The 14,543-nt window shown below is 50.2% G+C and overlaps 1 protein-coding gene across 1 annotated transcript in view; it reads left to right on the plus strand.

Moving 5' to 3' along the window:
• TENM4 (teneurin transmembrane protein 4) overlaps nucleotides 1-14,543 on the plus strand; it is a 739,181-nt gene that overhangs the window by 488,013 nt on the left and 236,625 nt on the right. Inside the window, exon 9 of the mRNA XM_073808362.1 lies at nucleotides 13,323-13,578. Coding sequence (XP_073664463.1) covers nucleotides 13,323-13,578 — 256 coding nt within the window. The remainder of the gene's footprint in view (nucleotides 1-13,322; nucleotides 13,579-14,543) is intronic.

Here is a 14,543-nt window from a genome sequence, read left to right on the forward strand (position 1 = left end):
CTTACTGTGTGCCACGCATGCTCTTTGAGCTTTACGTGAATCCTCCCAACCACCCCACGAGTACTATCTCCATATTTGAAGTCGGGAAAGAGGGCCACACAGCTAGGAAGTGTTGGAGCCAGGATTCAAACCCAGGCTGCCTGGCTCTAGAGCCCACACTCCTACCACTCTGTGTTGTGTTCCTCATACACCGACCTCGACTCTTGGGGAGAGGAAACGGGTAAAGAAGTGCATTAGAGATGCTTAGCAGAGTAGCTGGCAGCTCAGTAAGCCTTTGAGGCCATTATTAGTGCTATGATTACATTTGCGCGGCCTGGGGATTGAGCTGGACACTTTGCCGAGGACTTCAGGAGGACAAATGCCTTTTATCTGTTCCTAGTATGACTTGGTTCATGGACATCGATGGGTGGAATACCTGCCTAAGATCTCCTGAGCTTGTATCAAAAGGAAAAGCCACACGTGGTCATGTCATAAATGATAGAAAGCGTCTCTCTGATAGTATAATTAGTTGGATGCCGGAAGTGGGACCTTTGACAGCCTGAGGGAAAAGGTCAGGATCACTCGGGCGGGGGGTCTCATGCTGCCTTGTGACTTGCTGGGGTTGGGTGGGTGCCCTTCTGCCGAGGTAGAAGGTGTGTGTTTCCATGCAGTTTCGAGAGGCTGGGAGGCCACTGCTTAGGAGCTCTGCACCTGGGCAAGCCTCTTAGCCTTGCAGGGCCTCGGGTTCCCCGTGTGTAAAAGGATAATAACACCTGCCTCTCAGTGTTGTTATTCGGGTGTGTCATCAAACAGTAAAGCTTTTGTGGTTCCCAAACACCTCATCCACGGAACTGTTGACATGACTGTTGCTCAATCAAAGCAAAAATACACGAGAGGTTTTGCATTTAATAAATTGCTCAATACATAGAGCTTAAGTACTTCTGAATTTACTTTTTCTTCTTCCTTTGCCTCTAGGAGGCTTGATCCCCTGCAGGAGTAGAGCGAGCAGAGTGATCTGTGCTGGGATCCTGGCTTTGTATCATTTCCTAGTGATACGACCTTGGGCAGGTTTCTGTAAATCAAGGTGTCATATCTCATAAGGTTGCCCCGAATGTTGAGGCCTGAGATACCCCATTTGCAAAAGTCATAGGCAAAGGCAGAGCAGGCCGATGAGGCTGTTTCCTCGTCTGTAAAATGGGGAAATTAAGAGCCACCTTTAGTGTTGTTCTGAAAATGAAATGAGGAAACCTTTCTGAGGGCCCAGCTTATAGTCATGTGTCAATAAATATTCATTCTCCTCCCCACGGATAGCCTCCTCGTGCCCAGACCCAAAGACCCTGCATGGACAAGGGCTTCTTTCGTTTCATTCAACAAACACTTACTGGTACCTTAATAGCCTCTAGAGGGAAAACAGCTAAAGATACGGTGAAGACCAAGCCCTGGGTGAAAAAGATCAGATCTCTGCCCTTGGGGATTCCACAGCCCAAGCGGAATGTAACTCGATGGGATTCTAAGGAACTGTGAGAGGAAATTCATAGTTAACCTCAACTGAGCCCTTCTGTTTGACAGTCCTGTGCTCAGGACCCAACATGCACCGTCCCACTAAACCTCTGAAACAAGACCAAGAAGCAGATGGCGCCCTTATCCCCATTTTACAGATGGAGAAGTCAAGGCTTTCAGAGGTTAAAAACTCACCCAGAGCCAGCCATAAAGCTAGTAAGTGGTGGAACCTGGTTTCAAACTCAGTTCCCTCCAACTCAGCACTCACCCTCCTGGCCACAGTGGCGTGAAACTGGGGTCCCAAAAAAGATCTGTAGTGCGGCCCAGTGTGTAAGTGGGTTTGAACCCAAGGCAGCTTGAGCCTCAGCCGTGGCGCTTAACCACACGCAGTAGTGCTCCGGGGGTTCTAGCAGCCTGTCGCTTCATCTAGTCACGTCAGTGTCTCTTCCAGGAGAAGGCAGTTTCTTCAGAACTATTGATGGATATAAAATGGAGGGAGGGATGTGAACATGATGGATGAAAATTCGCCTCTCCATGTGCTGGTACTTAGCCTCCTGCAGGGCCCATGTAATGGGGGAGGGGCGGGCTTGGGGAGTATGGTAAGGAAAACCACCCAGTAAACCACCTTGACCTTCAGTGCTGGTGTCGATTTCAACAAAATAGATTCTTCCCTGTGGGAGCCTTGAGATTCATGGTCTTGATTTCCTTTTCGTGGCCTCTTCAACCATTGATAAAAAAATAGAGAGTTGATGCCAGCCTCAGTGATCAGCTGTGTAACCTGTGCAGTTTGGAGAACATCAGGTCAAGTGTAAAGAGAAAGATCAGGGTGCCCAGAGCGCCCAAACCACCCCCTGCCCCTTGGGAACCAGTGACAGCACCCAGGTGAAAGAGCCCGCCAAGTACCCCAGAGAGACGAGTCATGCTTCTAGCCTCACAGCCTGTGATGTATGAAGATAAGACCTCCACGCTTGGAGCGTACCGTCTGGTAGAAGAGACAGTTATGCAAACAAGTGATCATAACTCCAAGTGAGCCATGGGGGTTAGAAGTGCCCAGAAAAGCGGCTTTGAACGCAAACTGGCGGGGGCGGGGGTTGAGGGGGTGGTCATAAAAGGCTTCCTAGAGAAGGTAACTTCTAGTCTGAGTTAACCAGTAAAGGAGGAAAAAACACCTTCCGTGCAGAGGGAAAAGGCATGTGCAAAGCCGTGAATGTGAGACAGGCAGTGAGCCGTTTCATGAGTGGTTTATAATTAGCCTATTAACCTTGGCACCTTCTTAAAGAGGGGAGTAGTGAGCTGTGGGTGCAGCCCTGGAGTGGTGGGTGGGCTCAGGTCAGATGGTGAGGGTCTTGTCCTGTGGGCAGTGGGGAGCCATAGAAGGCTTTATGGCAGGGGAGTGACCTGGAGCAGGGGTGAGCCAGTGGGCTGAGACCCCAGTGTCATCTATGGCCCTGGTCTGGGTGTCCACTGATGAGCTGAGGTCATGACAGTGGGAGAGGTGAGAATCCCAGAGATGTGGAAGGCAAAGCCAGAGTATGGCAATCATGGCTAAGCTGTTGAACCTGAAAAAGAGGGAGAAGGCAACGGTGATCCCCAGCCGCCTGCTTTGATGGATGGAGTGGGTGGTGTGGCAGCAGGTGGTAATACTGAGATCAGGAGCACAGGAGAGGGAGCCAACTGGAGAACGCTCCGTACGAATTTCATTTGAGCGGCAGAGGCTTGAAGTTCAGGGAGGAGGTTGAGGCTAGTTATTTCAAACCACTTCATTGGCAGGAAGAAGGGTTTCCTGGAGTTGCGCTGCGAGTCCCTCCAGGTAACCTCCTGGGCTTGGCCCCGATTCTTCCTCCTAAAGCCCATGGAGTAGATGTGCCGCTTCCTCCGTCCTTTGGCTCTTTGAAGGCAGCAGTAGTGCTTTGCCCATCTCCTTCTTTCCAGAAAATTCCCCGAGAGGAACAAGGGAAGCCACGAGGAATCAGACTCTCAAAGGCTGGAAGGAACCTCAGGAGATCATCTATCAAATGAAGGAACCTCCTTTTTCAGACAGATTGAGGCCCGGGAAGGGGAAGGGAGTTTTCCAAAGCCACAGCGTGTATTAATGCCACAGCGGGGAACAGTTCTTCAGTCTAGGACTCTCTACTGCACCCCATAATTGGGTGTTTAATTTCCAAGCTATGAATTGTGTGGCCTAAGTGACGAGACTGGGAAAGCTTATCATAGGCATGTGGTGTATTTCAGCTGGACTCCTAGCCACACACTCTTTCTTTAATCCCTTTTCCTAACCTGTCTCCTCCCCAGGCTAACAACATTGGTCCTCTGTTTATCCCCATAGGAACACAGTTTCTAAACCCCTCACCATCCAAGGAAGCCAGGGAAAACACTGACTAGCTCCAGAGGCTGCGGGGGGGGGATCAGTGTCTACAGCACTGGCATGACCCCCAATCCAGGTGTCCCTCCTCTGGCCCCATTCCAGCTGATCAGCACAGCCTGACCCTCACCTCCCTCCTTCGTGCTTTCCCTCTATGAATGCAGCCCACTGCATTAGATCTGCTCCAGCACACGGCAGCCTCCTGTTGAACTGAATTCCACCTCCTACACTCTCTCTCTCACACACTCACACACTCACACACTGACACACACACACACTCACACACACACTCACACTCCTATTGATAGGTAAGGCTCCTTATTGATTTGGGACTTAACCTAACAGTTTATGGGTCAGACCATTTTTGAAAAGGGCAGGAAGGTAACAGTGGAAGGAAAGAAAACTTAATTGACAAGCAGAAAGCTTTCCCAGGACAAGTTCTGCCCTAAGGTGGACACAGCTTTAAGCTGGGGGAAAGCCATGTACCCAGGAAAGATCCCCTGTGGTTGTAGCCGACCTTTCCTGATCGGTCTGTTCAGATTTTACAGGCAGGGGCTTCGACTAATCCAACTCTGGGTCTCCAGTATCAAGCACAGGGCTTATGGAGAGTGACTTTTGTGAAAGGAAGGAAAGCAGGGAAGCAGGAAGAGAGGGAGGGAGGAAAGAAGGACCACGTTTCTCTTCCTTCCAGGCCACCTTTCTGCCCTCTTTGGTGCCCAGTCGCACAGCACGATCCAGTCCGCCGACTTGCTGTGCGCGTCTTTAGCAAGCAGATGTTCACTAATGGATTTCCCGGGTTCATCTGCCAAGAATGACTCAGCCTTGCTTTTAGAATTAGAGGAACTCCCACCCCTTCCTCCTCCTGTTTGTCAGTTGGGGAAACCGGAGCTCAGATAGCTTAAGTGCCTTGCCTCAGGTCACACAGCAATTAGCAGGTGTTAGGGGCAAGCGCAAGAATGAAGTATACTGGGAGAGAGTTCTTCCAGGTTCAGATGGTGGCCCTGCCAGGTTGTTCACTCGCATGCTTGGAACAGACAGCTTTTGATGCCCTTGGCTTAGATTGTAAATTACCGTGACTCTGGAAATAGCAGTGCTGACTATACCTCTCTCTGACAGAGACTCCTGACTCTGCTCTTTCCTCAACTGTCTGGTGAAGACAGCAGGGTGTCCCTCACCCACACCCCACCCTAGGAGAGCATTCGTTGCTGGATGAGGAATCCTGAGTGCGTTGTAATGAAGCCTAGGCGTTCTGGTTCACTCCTGTGACTACTCTGACATTTGGCTTTAAAAGGCTGGAAGTTGGGGTGAGCCCTCTGAACACCCTTAAAGCTGCCCCTCTGGCTCCAGGTCCTTGCAGGGGGGCTCCAGCCTCTCCCTCTGCTCCCCCCACAGCTCTCCACTCCGAGTGCCCAGGTGTCCCTTAGGGGCCTGCATCTCTCAGCCTCTGGGCCTTTGCTGGACCCGCTCCCTGCCAAGAATGCCTGCTCCCTTCCCTTCGTATACCTTCACCCTGTCTCTCCCTCGGTACCCAGTTCAAGGTCTCGCTCTTCCTAGAAGTTTCCCCAGACCACTCTAACCGTAACCCATTATAGCCTTGTGGGATGAGGCTACTGCCTGAGACACTGCCCTGAAGCAGGGCTTCAGAGGATGGGGCCGGGGGTGACCTCAACCGCTTCCCCCTTCCTCCTTCCAGCGTCCTGCTGTGCTAACGATTAGCCAAACCTCTCTGGAAGCCAGGGGTCAAGGGAACACAGGTGATGGCAGCCCTTAGCAGTCACCTCCTGTGACAGAGAGTGAGTGAAACTGGGGATGGGGGTGGAAGCAAACAGGGAATAAAATCGTGTATTATTAGCTATTTACCCATCCTAGACTAATTAGGACTAGGCTAACCGCTGACTGGATGGCATACCCTTTAGGATCACCTTTAAGATTACCGGTTCCTGTGCATGGCATGCAGCTGTCTTCTCTGGCCCCCTCCTGCCTGCCAAACACCAGGTGTGCTCTCCAGTCATTGGAACAACCAAAAAACAGCCCCTTCCGCATTTCCAGACGGCCCTATTTGGAAAACCACTGCACCGTACAGTGGGGCTTTTGCATTAGTTTAAGGCATTGTCCCTTCATTGCTGTTTCTCACATACAAGCACTTTAACAGTCTGAATTCACTCAAAGTGCTGCCCTAAGTGAACGAGGGAGCAGAAAAGCCACACTGTGACCTCAGGGTGCCCTTTTTTACTCCCCATCAAGAGCACTGGGAGAGTAGCCTCAGGAAGCTCCAGCCTGCTGCCCCAGCCCTTGTGGGCCCTCCCTGTTTAGAGGCCCTGCACACGGGCCATGACACAGAACCAACAGCACAGCAGTGAAAGTGAACAGAAAGCATGTGTTCAGGGAGAGAACGGATGGGCAGAGAAAACACACAAATGCAGCCCCTGGCCTCGTGCTCAGACCAGTGGTTCCCATTCGGACGCCACTGTTCTTATTCCTTCTGAGGCCATAAGAATAATGCTGATAGCTCTCTCTCTTACACAGGACCCTCCAGTGTGCGAGGTGCTTTCATAGACATTTGACAAGAAACCAAAACTCAGGTTCAGTAAATTGTCCGAGATTATATATAGCTTGGAGGAGGCAGAGCGGAGGCTGGAAGTCAAGCCGTCAGATCCCGGCTGCCGACTGTGGTGACAGAGAGCTCTCTGGCTTCTCTAGATTGGTCGAGGAGGCCAAGGTTCATTAGCTGAGCTCTCAGCACCGCTACTGCCTCATCCCGAGTTAGTGGTAGCCGATGGCATTTTAGTGGAAGCCAAATCACTCTTTCTCTTGGCATTCTCAGGCAGCTGGAGTATTTGTGTTTTATGATAATTAAATACCATCATCCTTCATATCTGACAATCTTTAGGGCCCGATTAATGACTGCAGCGCACGCTTGGTCGTCGTTAACTCTGCGGCCAGGAGACCTTTCGGCGCCTGGCGGCCGTTTCACGGGGTTGGAGGTGGACGCCCAGCCTGGCACCCTTTCTCAGAGCCAGTGCCGGCCTAGATCGCAGAGCTGTTGACACGTTCAGATTCTTTGCCTGAGCCAAAGCTCTGGAAGTTTATGTCTTTTTCTCATGAATGTGCTCTTATAAAAGGGTAACGACGCGCTCCACTGGAGTCTCGCTAGCAGTCAAGCGTCCCACAGGCAGTCTGGGTCCTGCCTGCAGCCTGCCCCCACCTGGTTCATTCTCCACATGGCCGCCAGGAATCTGCCTCAAACACTGGTGTGATCATGGCCCTCCCGCCTCAGAGCCCATCGGAGCGCCCTCCCACCCTCCCGATAAAGGCCAAGTTCTTTTGTTTGGCATCTCCAGGCGACCACCACCCAGACCTGCTCCCAGTGTCTCCACCTGGCCTCCTGCCACTGCCCCTCACAGCCATCCCACAGTAGTTAGAGAAATGCCCAAGCCGGCCTCACGTTCACTCTCTTCTTCTCTCTCTCTGTCGACTCTGGACCCCCACACATGCCTCATCCAATGCCTAGAATAGCCTTTAGACACAGGGCACATGTCGCTTGCCATAAACCCTGCCCCGAGCCTGACAGTCAAGCTGGCAGCCCTCACTGTGCTCCGTTGAGCTCCAGCGGGGCTGCAGTGTAAGGCCAACGAGGATTCTGGGAGCCAGCGCTTGTGGACCGCTCGCCATGTGATGGGCATCAGTGTGGGCACTTTCCCCGCGTCCACTCCCTCCATGTACGTAAAGCAGGGTGGTTAAGAGTGGGGGCTCGGGGGCCAGATGCTTGAGTTCAGGTTCTGGCTCCATCTCTCAGTGGTTTAGGAATCTTGGGCAAAGTTCCTAGCCTTTCTGTACATTAGTTTCCTCATCTATAAATTGGGGAGTAATAATAACTAGTACCTTCTTTATAGGGGTGTTATAAGGATTAAATAAATAAACCATTCGGAACCAGTCACATAGAGAGTACTCAATAAATGTTAACTATTATCATCTCATCATAATTACTATCTTGTGTAGTATCTAATGGTGTGTCTTATTTTTACTAAATTGTGAGCAGCTCAAAGTCAGAGACCATATTTCTTTCATCTCTAGATCTGTTTATTCATTTGATGATAGCCCTTCCTTTTATTACATTACTACTGTATACTTATTTTATAGGTGAGGAATTAGAAGCTCAGAGAACTTGAGTGACTCGCCTCAAATCATGTAGCTTGTCAGAGACAGAGCCAAGGTTGAACTTAGGTCTGGGAGGCTCCTGAGCTCCGCTCTGGTACTCCTTTTACATCTGTCCCCCAAACACCAGCTATTTGTCAAGGCCGGGGCTCATCCTTAAAACTCCCCAAGTCCCTGCACACAACACAGGGCTGTTCTATTGCTGATTGATTGAACAACCTCAGGGGCCCTCTCCTTAGGGTACACCGTGAACCCAGGACAGAGCAGCACCCTGGTTTGCTCTGAGATGCTTACCTAACGCAGAAAGGGGCCCTACTCTTTGAGGACATGGAGACCCCGTGTGTCCGGTTTAGTGCTGCGTGGCAGGCTGCAGCCATTCTCACTGCTTCTGATCTGCACGTCGAGCTACAAGCACCTTCCCGAGACCAGGGCTCCTGAAAGCCAATGGGGTTGTCCAGAGTGGGATTCACCTGTAAAAGAAGAGGACCATGTTTCTGCCCGGCGTGTTCCTACTCTTTCTCTCTCCAGGTTTTTTGCTTTGGCGCCCCTATTGGAAATGCTGTAGAGTAATCGTCACGGTGACAGTTCAGCACTTTATGCCTTATCCATTCAGCATGGCTTTACCATAACCGTGGAATTAATAGTTACTTTTTTTTTTTTTTTTTGCATTACTGTGTTTCAGCCACTATGCTAAGAACCTTATATATATATATATATATATATATATATATGATCTCACTTACTTCTCATAATGGCTCTGTAAGATGGGCGTTATCTCCATTTAATGATAAGAAAACTGAAGCTCCAGAGAAGTTAAGTATCTTGATCAAGGTCACACAGCTTATAAGTGGCAAAGCCAAACCTTAAACCCAGGGCTGTCTGACATCAAAGCCTAGTCTCCTTCTATCACCTACTGCTCTGCCCAGCCCACTGAAGAAGCCTCACTATGATCCCAGTTCAGGGAGATGCAGCCCAGAGGCATTTGGTATTCAGGATTTTTGTGCATATAAAATGAAAAACGTCTGAGGTGTTGGAGGGAACCAGCAACTGTAAATATACGTGAGAACTGGTAGGAAGCAAAAAACCTTCCTGGAAAACCGGGCTTGCAAAACTCAGATAAGCAAGTGGCCTTTACTGACAGAGGTGTGCAATGTAACAGTAAAAATGACTCATACCTGGGCTTGATTCAGAGAGATACTTAGTGGCTGTATCTGCGAAAAGAGGGTATAAATTAGAATTACACCACAGCTTTGCAAATATACCAGTGCTTACTCCCAGGTAGCAGAAGAGAAGCCATTGCTTGTGCAGACAAGAGGTCCACCTACCTGATTTGTTCTCCCTTCTCTGCCCCCCACATTCCATAAATATTTACCGGTGATTTGGGGTGAATGGCGCTGGGGCCCTTCCCCTCAGGGCACAGTAGGGGCTCACTCTGTATTTGGCACTTGAGCAAAGGATATCCTCCAGAAAGTGGTGACGCAGGAATGTGTGCACCCTTCACAGGTGCACAGACCAAGGGCCAGGAAGGTGATGTGAATTACTGGAGGCCACCCAGCCAGTGAGTAGGAACCGCAAGAGAGTTCTCTCTCTTAGGCCATCACTGTCTCATTCACCATTGTATTCCCAGCACCCAGCTTACAGGTCCTGGCACAGAAAGGGGATTCAGTACATGCTGAATGAGTGAATTGGTTCTGAACTCCCTCTAAAGATGAGAGTATAGATTGGGGAGGATAAGGGGAGAAAAGAAGGTCTCTCCTCTCTGTCTTCCCTCCTGGCCATAGGAGCAGAAAGGAGTCTCCGTTCAGACCAGAGAAAACATTTGCTCCTTGGGAAGGCCATGTCTTTTTTGGGGTTATGAGTGCACTCCCATTGCTGAGCCCCCAAACACAGAGCCTTTCCCTGGGAAACCTGGGAGACATCAGAATCCCCTTTCCTACTGTTCTCAGAATGGAAGGGAAAGAGAGAGCCCAGCTGAAGCATCTGGGACTCTGGTTCCAGGCAAGTAAGTAAAGGGCTGTATGGACCCCTGGCCTAGAGAGCCCAGGTGGCCTGCTGTCATTTTGGGCATACAAAAATCCTCCCCACCAGCCTTACCCTTCTGGACAGATTGCCCAGACCACTCACAAGAGCCACTTGCTCAAGAAACCTACATTGAGCATCTGCTTCATCTAGGACCTGTGATCAACAGCACAGAGGGAGCAGGGATTTTTATACCTACTAGAGGAGGCAAGGTGGGGACATAAGTATGCATGCTCTGGGGGAGACAGAAAAGGTGAGCCGTCTAGGTTACCTGCTGTGTTAGCGTTCAGTGGAGGAAAAGCGAACTTTGGAGGAGGGTAGATCAAGGAAGGCTTTCTGGAAGGGGTGGCAATTGAGCTGAGCTTCAAAAAATAGAACGGGTTTGGACCAGGACATTCCTTATCCCCGTAGGAGAATTTCCTTTTAGACGCTTATACTTAAAATCTCATCATTTCAGGACTCTTGGCAGTGCTATCAAGCCAGAGGCGGGCATCCTACTTAGTCACAAAGCTAGTGTCTGTAGGCTTGCAGGTCAGCCTGCCCTGACCCAGACCTCAGATGCTTGCTCTCTTCACTGAGGGTCTTTTTCTTGCCTTTGGCCATGGACTGAGACGGTCAAGCAGGTATCTGTGTTTTATGCAAAGGCACCATGGTTTGGTAGACAGAATTCAGGCTGTGGGTTAGTAAGGACCACTCACTAGTTTTGTAAGCCTCAGCTTCCTCGTCTGTAAAATGGGAATGATAATCATGCCGCCCTCTAGGAGCTGCTGTGAGCATTAGAAAGGTTCAGGCTGTGAAAGCACACTTAGTATGTGCTCAAATACATGGCAGCAACTGTTAATATCAATTAGGTAAAATGCCATGGGAAGGTTGACTCCTAGCGATGGGCCAGGGGCAAGGACTAGGTCACCCTTCTCTGCCGGCCTCCTGATAACCACTGGACAGTAATGCCCTGGACTGAAAGGCCAGGGGTAGGGAGGGACCCTCAACCAACCCAGGAGGCCGCTTCTGCTGCTGGCTTCTTTTCCAGGCTCCACATGTCTCCATTAAAATGCTGCCTGAGGACAGGTGGACCAAACAAATGACCCTGCATATTCTCGCTTTCTCCCTGGTCCAAGGGTGTCTGTTCTCTGCCTGTTCTACTGGCTCCCAGGTTCTCTCCCTTCCCATCAAGGGGCATCTCTGTTGGCAGATCTTCTGGTCCAGGACCACAGCATGGTACATCTTCAGAGGGTACCATTCATATTCTGTGGCCTTCCTGGAGACCATCTTCATTGGAGTGGCAATGTTAGCCACTCTGTGGCCCAGCAGATCTCTTGGCCTCTGAGAGAAAGGTATGGAGTGTACAGGGAGGGAGCTGATGAGAGATGAGGCTGGAAAGCCAGACGTGGATCAAATTCTAAAGGGCTTGGTAGATCCCATGTGGCCTTTATCCTGAAAATGGTTCGTAGGAAGGAAGTGATTTGCTCACATGGGTTTCTGTTTCTTTTTCCCTTCTATTGCTACCCAGCCCCACTCCCACCAGATTTGCTTTATAACTCGTTGGCATAAAAGACTGGGTTACATAAAAAGCAGAGAGCGACGCATCTTCCACTAAAAGTAGCCGTAACACTGATAGTGCCTCATGCTTGATTGTGCTTGATGGTTTCCAGAAGGCTGTCTGCTGAGCCAAGGAAGAGCACAGCCTTTGGAATATCATACCTGTCTTGGTTTGGATCCCATATTCACTGACTCTCAGTCCTCTCTGTGAAATACAGGGTTCTCGAGAGGAACAAGTGACGTGGAATACTTTGTAAACTGTGAACTTGAGAAATGTTTCCTTCCCATTGATTGCCTCATTTGATATCACTGTAGCTCTGAGGTTCCCTTAATAAACTCTTTCCCCCATTTTACAGATGATAAAACTGAGGCTCAAAGAGGTAACGTGACATGTGCATGGTGGTCTTAGTCTTAGGCCTTTTTTTTCTTTTTCTTCTTTTTTAAATTTTTATTGGAGTATAGTTGATTTACAATGTTGTGTTAGTTTCAGGTATACAGCAAAGTGAATCAGTTATACATATACATATATCCACTCTGTTTTAGATTCTTTTCCCATATAGGTCATTACAGAGTACTGAGTAGAGTTCCCTGTGCTATACAGTAGGTCCTTATTAGTTATCTATTTTATATATAGTAGTGTGTATGTGTCAATCTCAAATGTAAGTTGGTACAACCATTATGGAGAACAGTATGGAGGTTCCTTAAACAACTAAGTATAGAACTACCATATGATCCAGCAATTCCACTCCTGGGCATATATCCATAGAAAACCATAATTAGAAAAGATACATGCACCCCAGTGTTCATTGCAGCAGTACTTACAATAGCCAGGACATGGAAGCAACCTAAATGTCCATCAGCAGAGGAATGGATAAAGAAGGTGTCGTGCATATAAATATATTTAATAGATATAAATAAAATTTGTCTCTTAATTCTCTCACCTGTAAAATGGACATACAGACAGTACCTGCTTTGTAGTGGGTCGTGAGGATGAGCTGAATTAACACAGGTAGAGGGCTCGGAATAGTGCCTGGCACATAGTAAGGGCTCAAGAGATGTTAGTGGTGGTTTTTAATCCCCCCCAGACTCATTCCCTTTAGTCAAAAGTCACCTGAGGCCATCACTGTCTGTGTGACCTAAAGTTTCACCACTGCCTCCAAGTACACAGACCACAGCGCCCTTCCTGGCTTTACGTGTTCTCGGATTTATCACCATCTCGGTACACTGTGTATTAACTTATCTTGTATTTTTCACTTGCTGTGTACCATTGTGTGTAATTGGTGATGCTCACATTTTAGCACACGTCTGAATCACCTGGAGCGTTTGTGGAATCAGATTAATGGACCCCACCCAAGATTCATGGCTCAGTAACTCTGGGGCAGGGCCCAAGAATTTTCATTTCGAAACAATTCCCAGGTGATGTTGAAGTTACTGATTCTAGCCATACCCTAAAAGTACCAAAGAAACAGCAGGAAGCTGATGACATGGGAGGCTAGTCTTTCTTTTTTTTTTTTAATCTTATTATCTCTCGTACGAAAATGTCAGCTCAGTGGGGACAGGAGTTTTGTCTGCTTTTCTCCTTGATGTATCTCAGCAGCTAGAAGAGCAGGTGCTCAATAAGTGCCTGTCGGGTACCTGTGTATTGACCGCCTGACTGTGTCCGGTTTGCCAGTGCCTGCGGCTGGCCCGACTGCTGCCGCGCGGTCCCCGTGGGGTGGTCCCCGTGGGGTCGTCCCCGCCGCGCTGACTGCGTGTGTTTGTGCCCTAGATCCCCCGGGTGGCCTGCAGAACCACCCTCGGCTCCGGACACCGCCGCTGCCGCTCTCGCACGCCCACACCCCTAACCAGCACCACGCGGCCTCCGTTAGCTCCCTGAACCGGGGCAACTTCACTCCGAGGAGCAACCCAAGCCCGGCCCCCACGGATCACTCGCTCTCCGGAGAGCCCGCGTCCGGGAGCGCGCAGGAGCCGGCCCACGCCCAGGACAACTGGCTGCTCAACAGCAACATCCCGCTGGAGACCAGGTGCGGGGTGCGGGGCGGCCGCGGGGTGCGGGATGGCCGGGCTGAGACCCTCGGGCTCTGGAGGGGCCCCGCTGTGTGCCCGCCACCTGGCCCGGCCCGGGCGGCTGCGGTCTGGACCGCAGCGTAGGGATACGAGGAGGGCGGTGGGATGATGTAGGGGAGAGAGAGCTGGGGCTTGGGAATCAAGCAGCCCTGAAGTTCAGGGCGAACCTGCTGCTTACTGAAGGTATGACATTGCTCAACTTGCTGACCCCCTTTGTGCCTCACTTTAATACCCCACGGGGATGCTGCTCACTGGAGAAGGCTGTTGTAACAGTAGATGAGAGCTGATGGGTGTGAGCAGGGCTGTCACGTGGCAGAGAGCAGGCTCCCAGCGTTTGATTTGGGCCCACACCTCTGCTTTTCCCTAGCGCGACTTGGTCACCCTCCGCCTGGCGTGGACTTGCCTGGCCTGCGGTGGGTGCTCGGTGGCTGCCATCGCCCCTCACCTCCTCTCCTCCTCTCCTTCTGGCCTAGCCCCTCTATACCCAAAGCCCTAATAATCCCTAACATTGATACATTTGAGTTTTAGTTACAAGGGCTTTCATATGTGGGATATGATAGAATCCTCACAACTTTAGGGAATAGGTATTACTATTGTGATCCCACTTAAGAGACTTGGAAGCTGAGACTCAAAAAGGCTAGGCAGTCCGTGCACGGCTGAGATTTGAACCCAGGTGGCCCAGCTTCCGGGTGCAGTGCCGTCTCCCTACACCACCAACCGTATCCTCCTGGCCTGGATCCCTCTGCCTCTCCCTTCTTCCAGCCTCCTCGAATGCTTCTTTCAGCTCAGGGATTTCAGTCCCCCTCTGTTCATAGCCTTCTTCCTTCCCTTTGCTAAGCCACTGTTTTTCCCAAACAGAAGGGATTTTTTTAAGGTTATAAAAACCATACAAACCCACTGGAGAAAACGCAGAAAGATATGA

Source organism: Tursiops truncatus, chromosome 8 (genome assembly GCF_011762595.2).
Source record: "Tursiops truncatus isolate mTurTru1 chromosome 8, mTurTru1.mat.Y, whole genome shotgun sequence".
NCBI classification, from domain to species: domain Eukaryota; kingdom Metazoa; phylum Chordata; class Mammalia; order Artiodactyla; family Delphinidae; genus Tursiops; species Tursiops truncatus.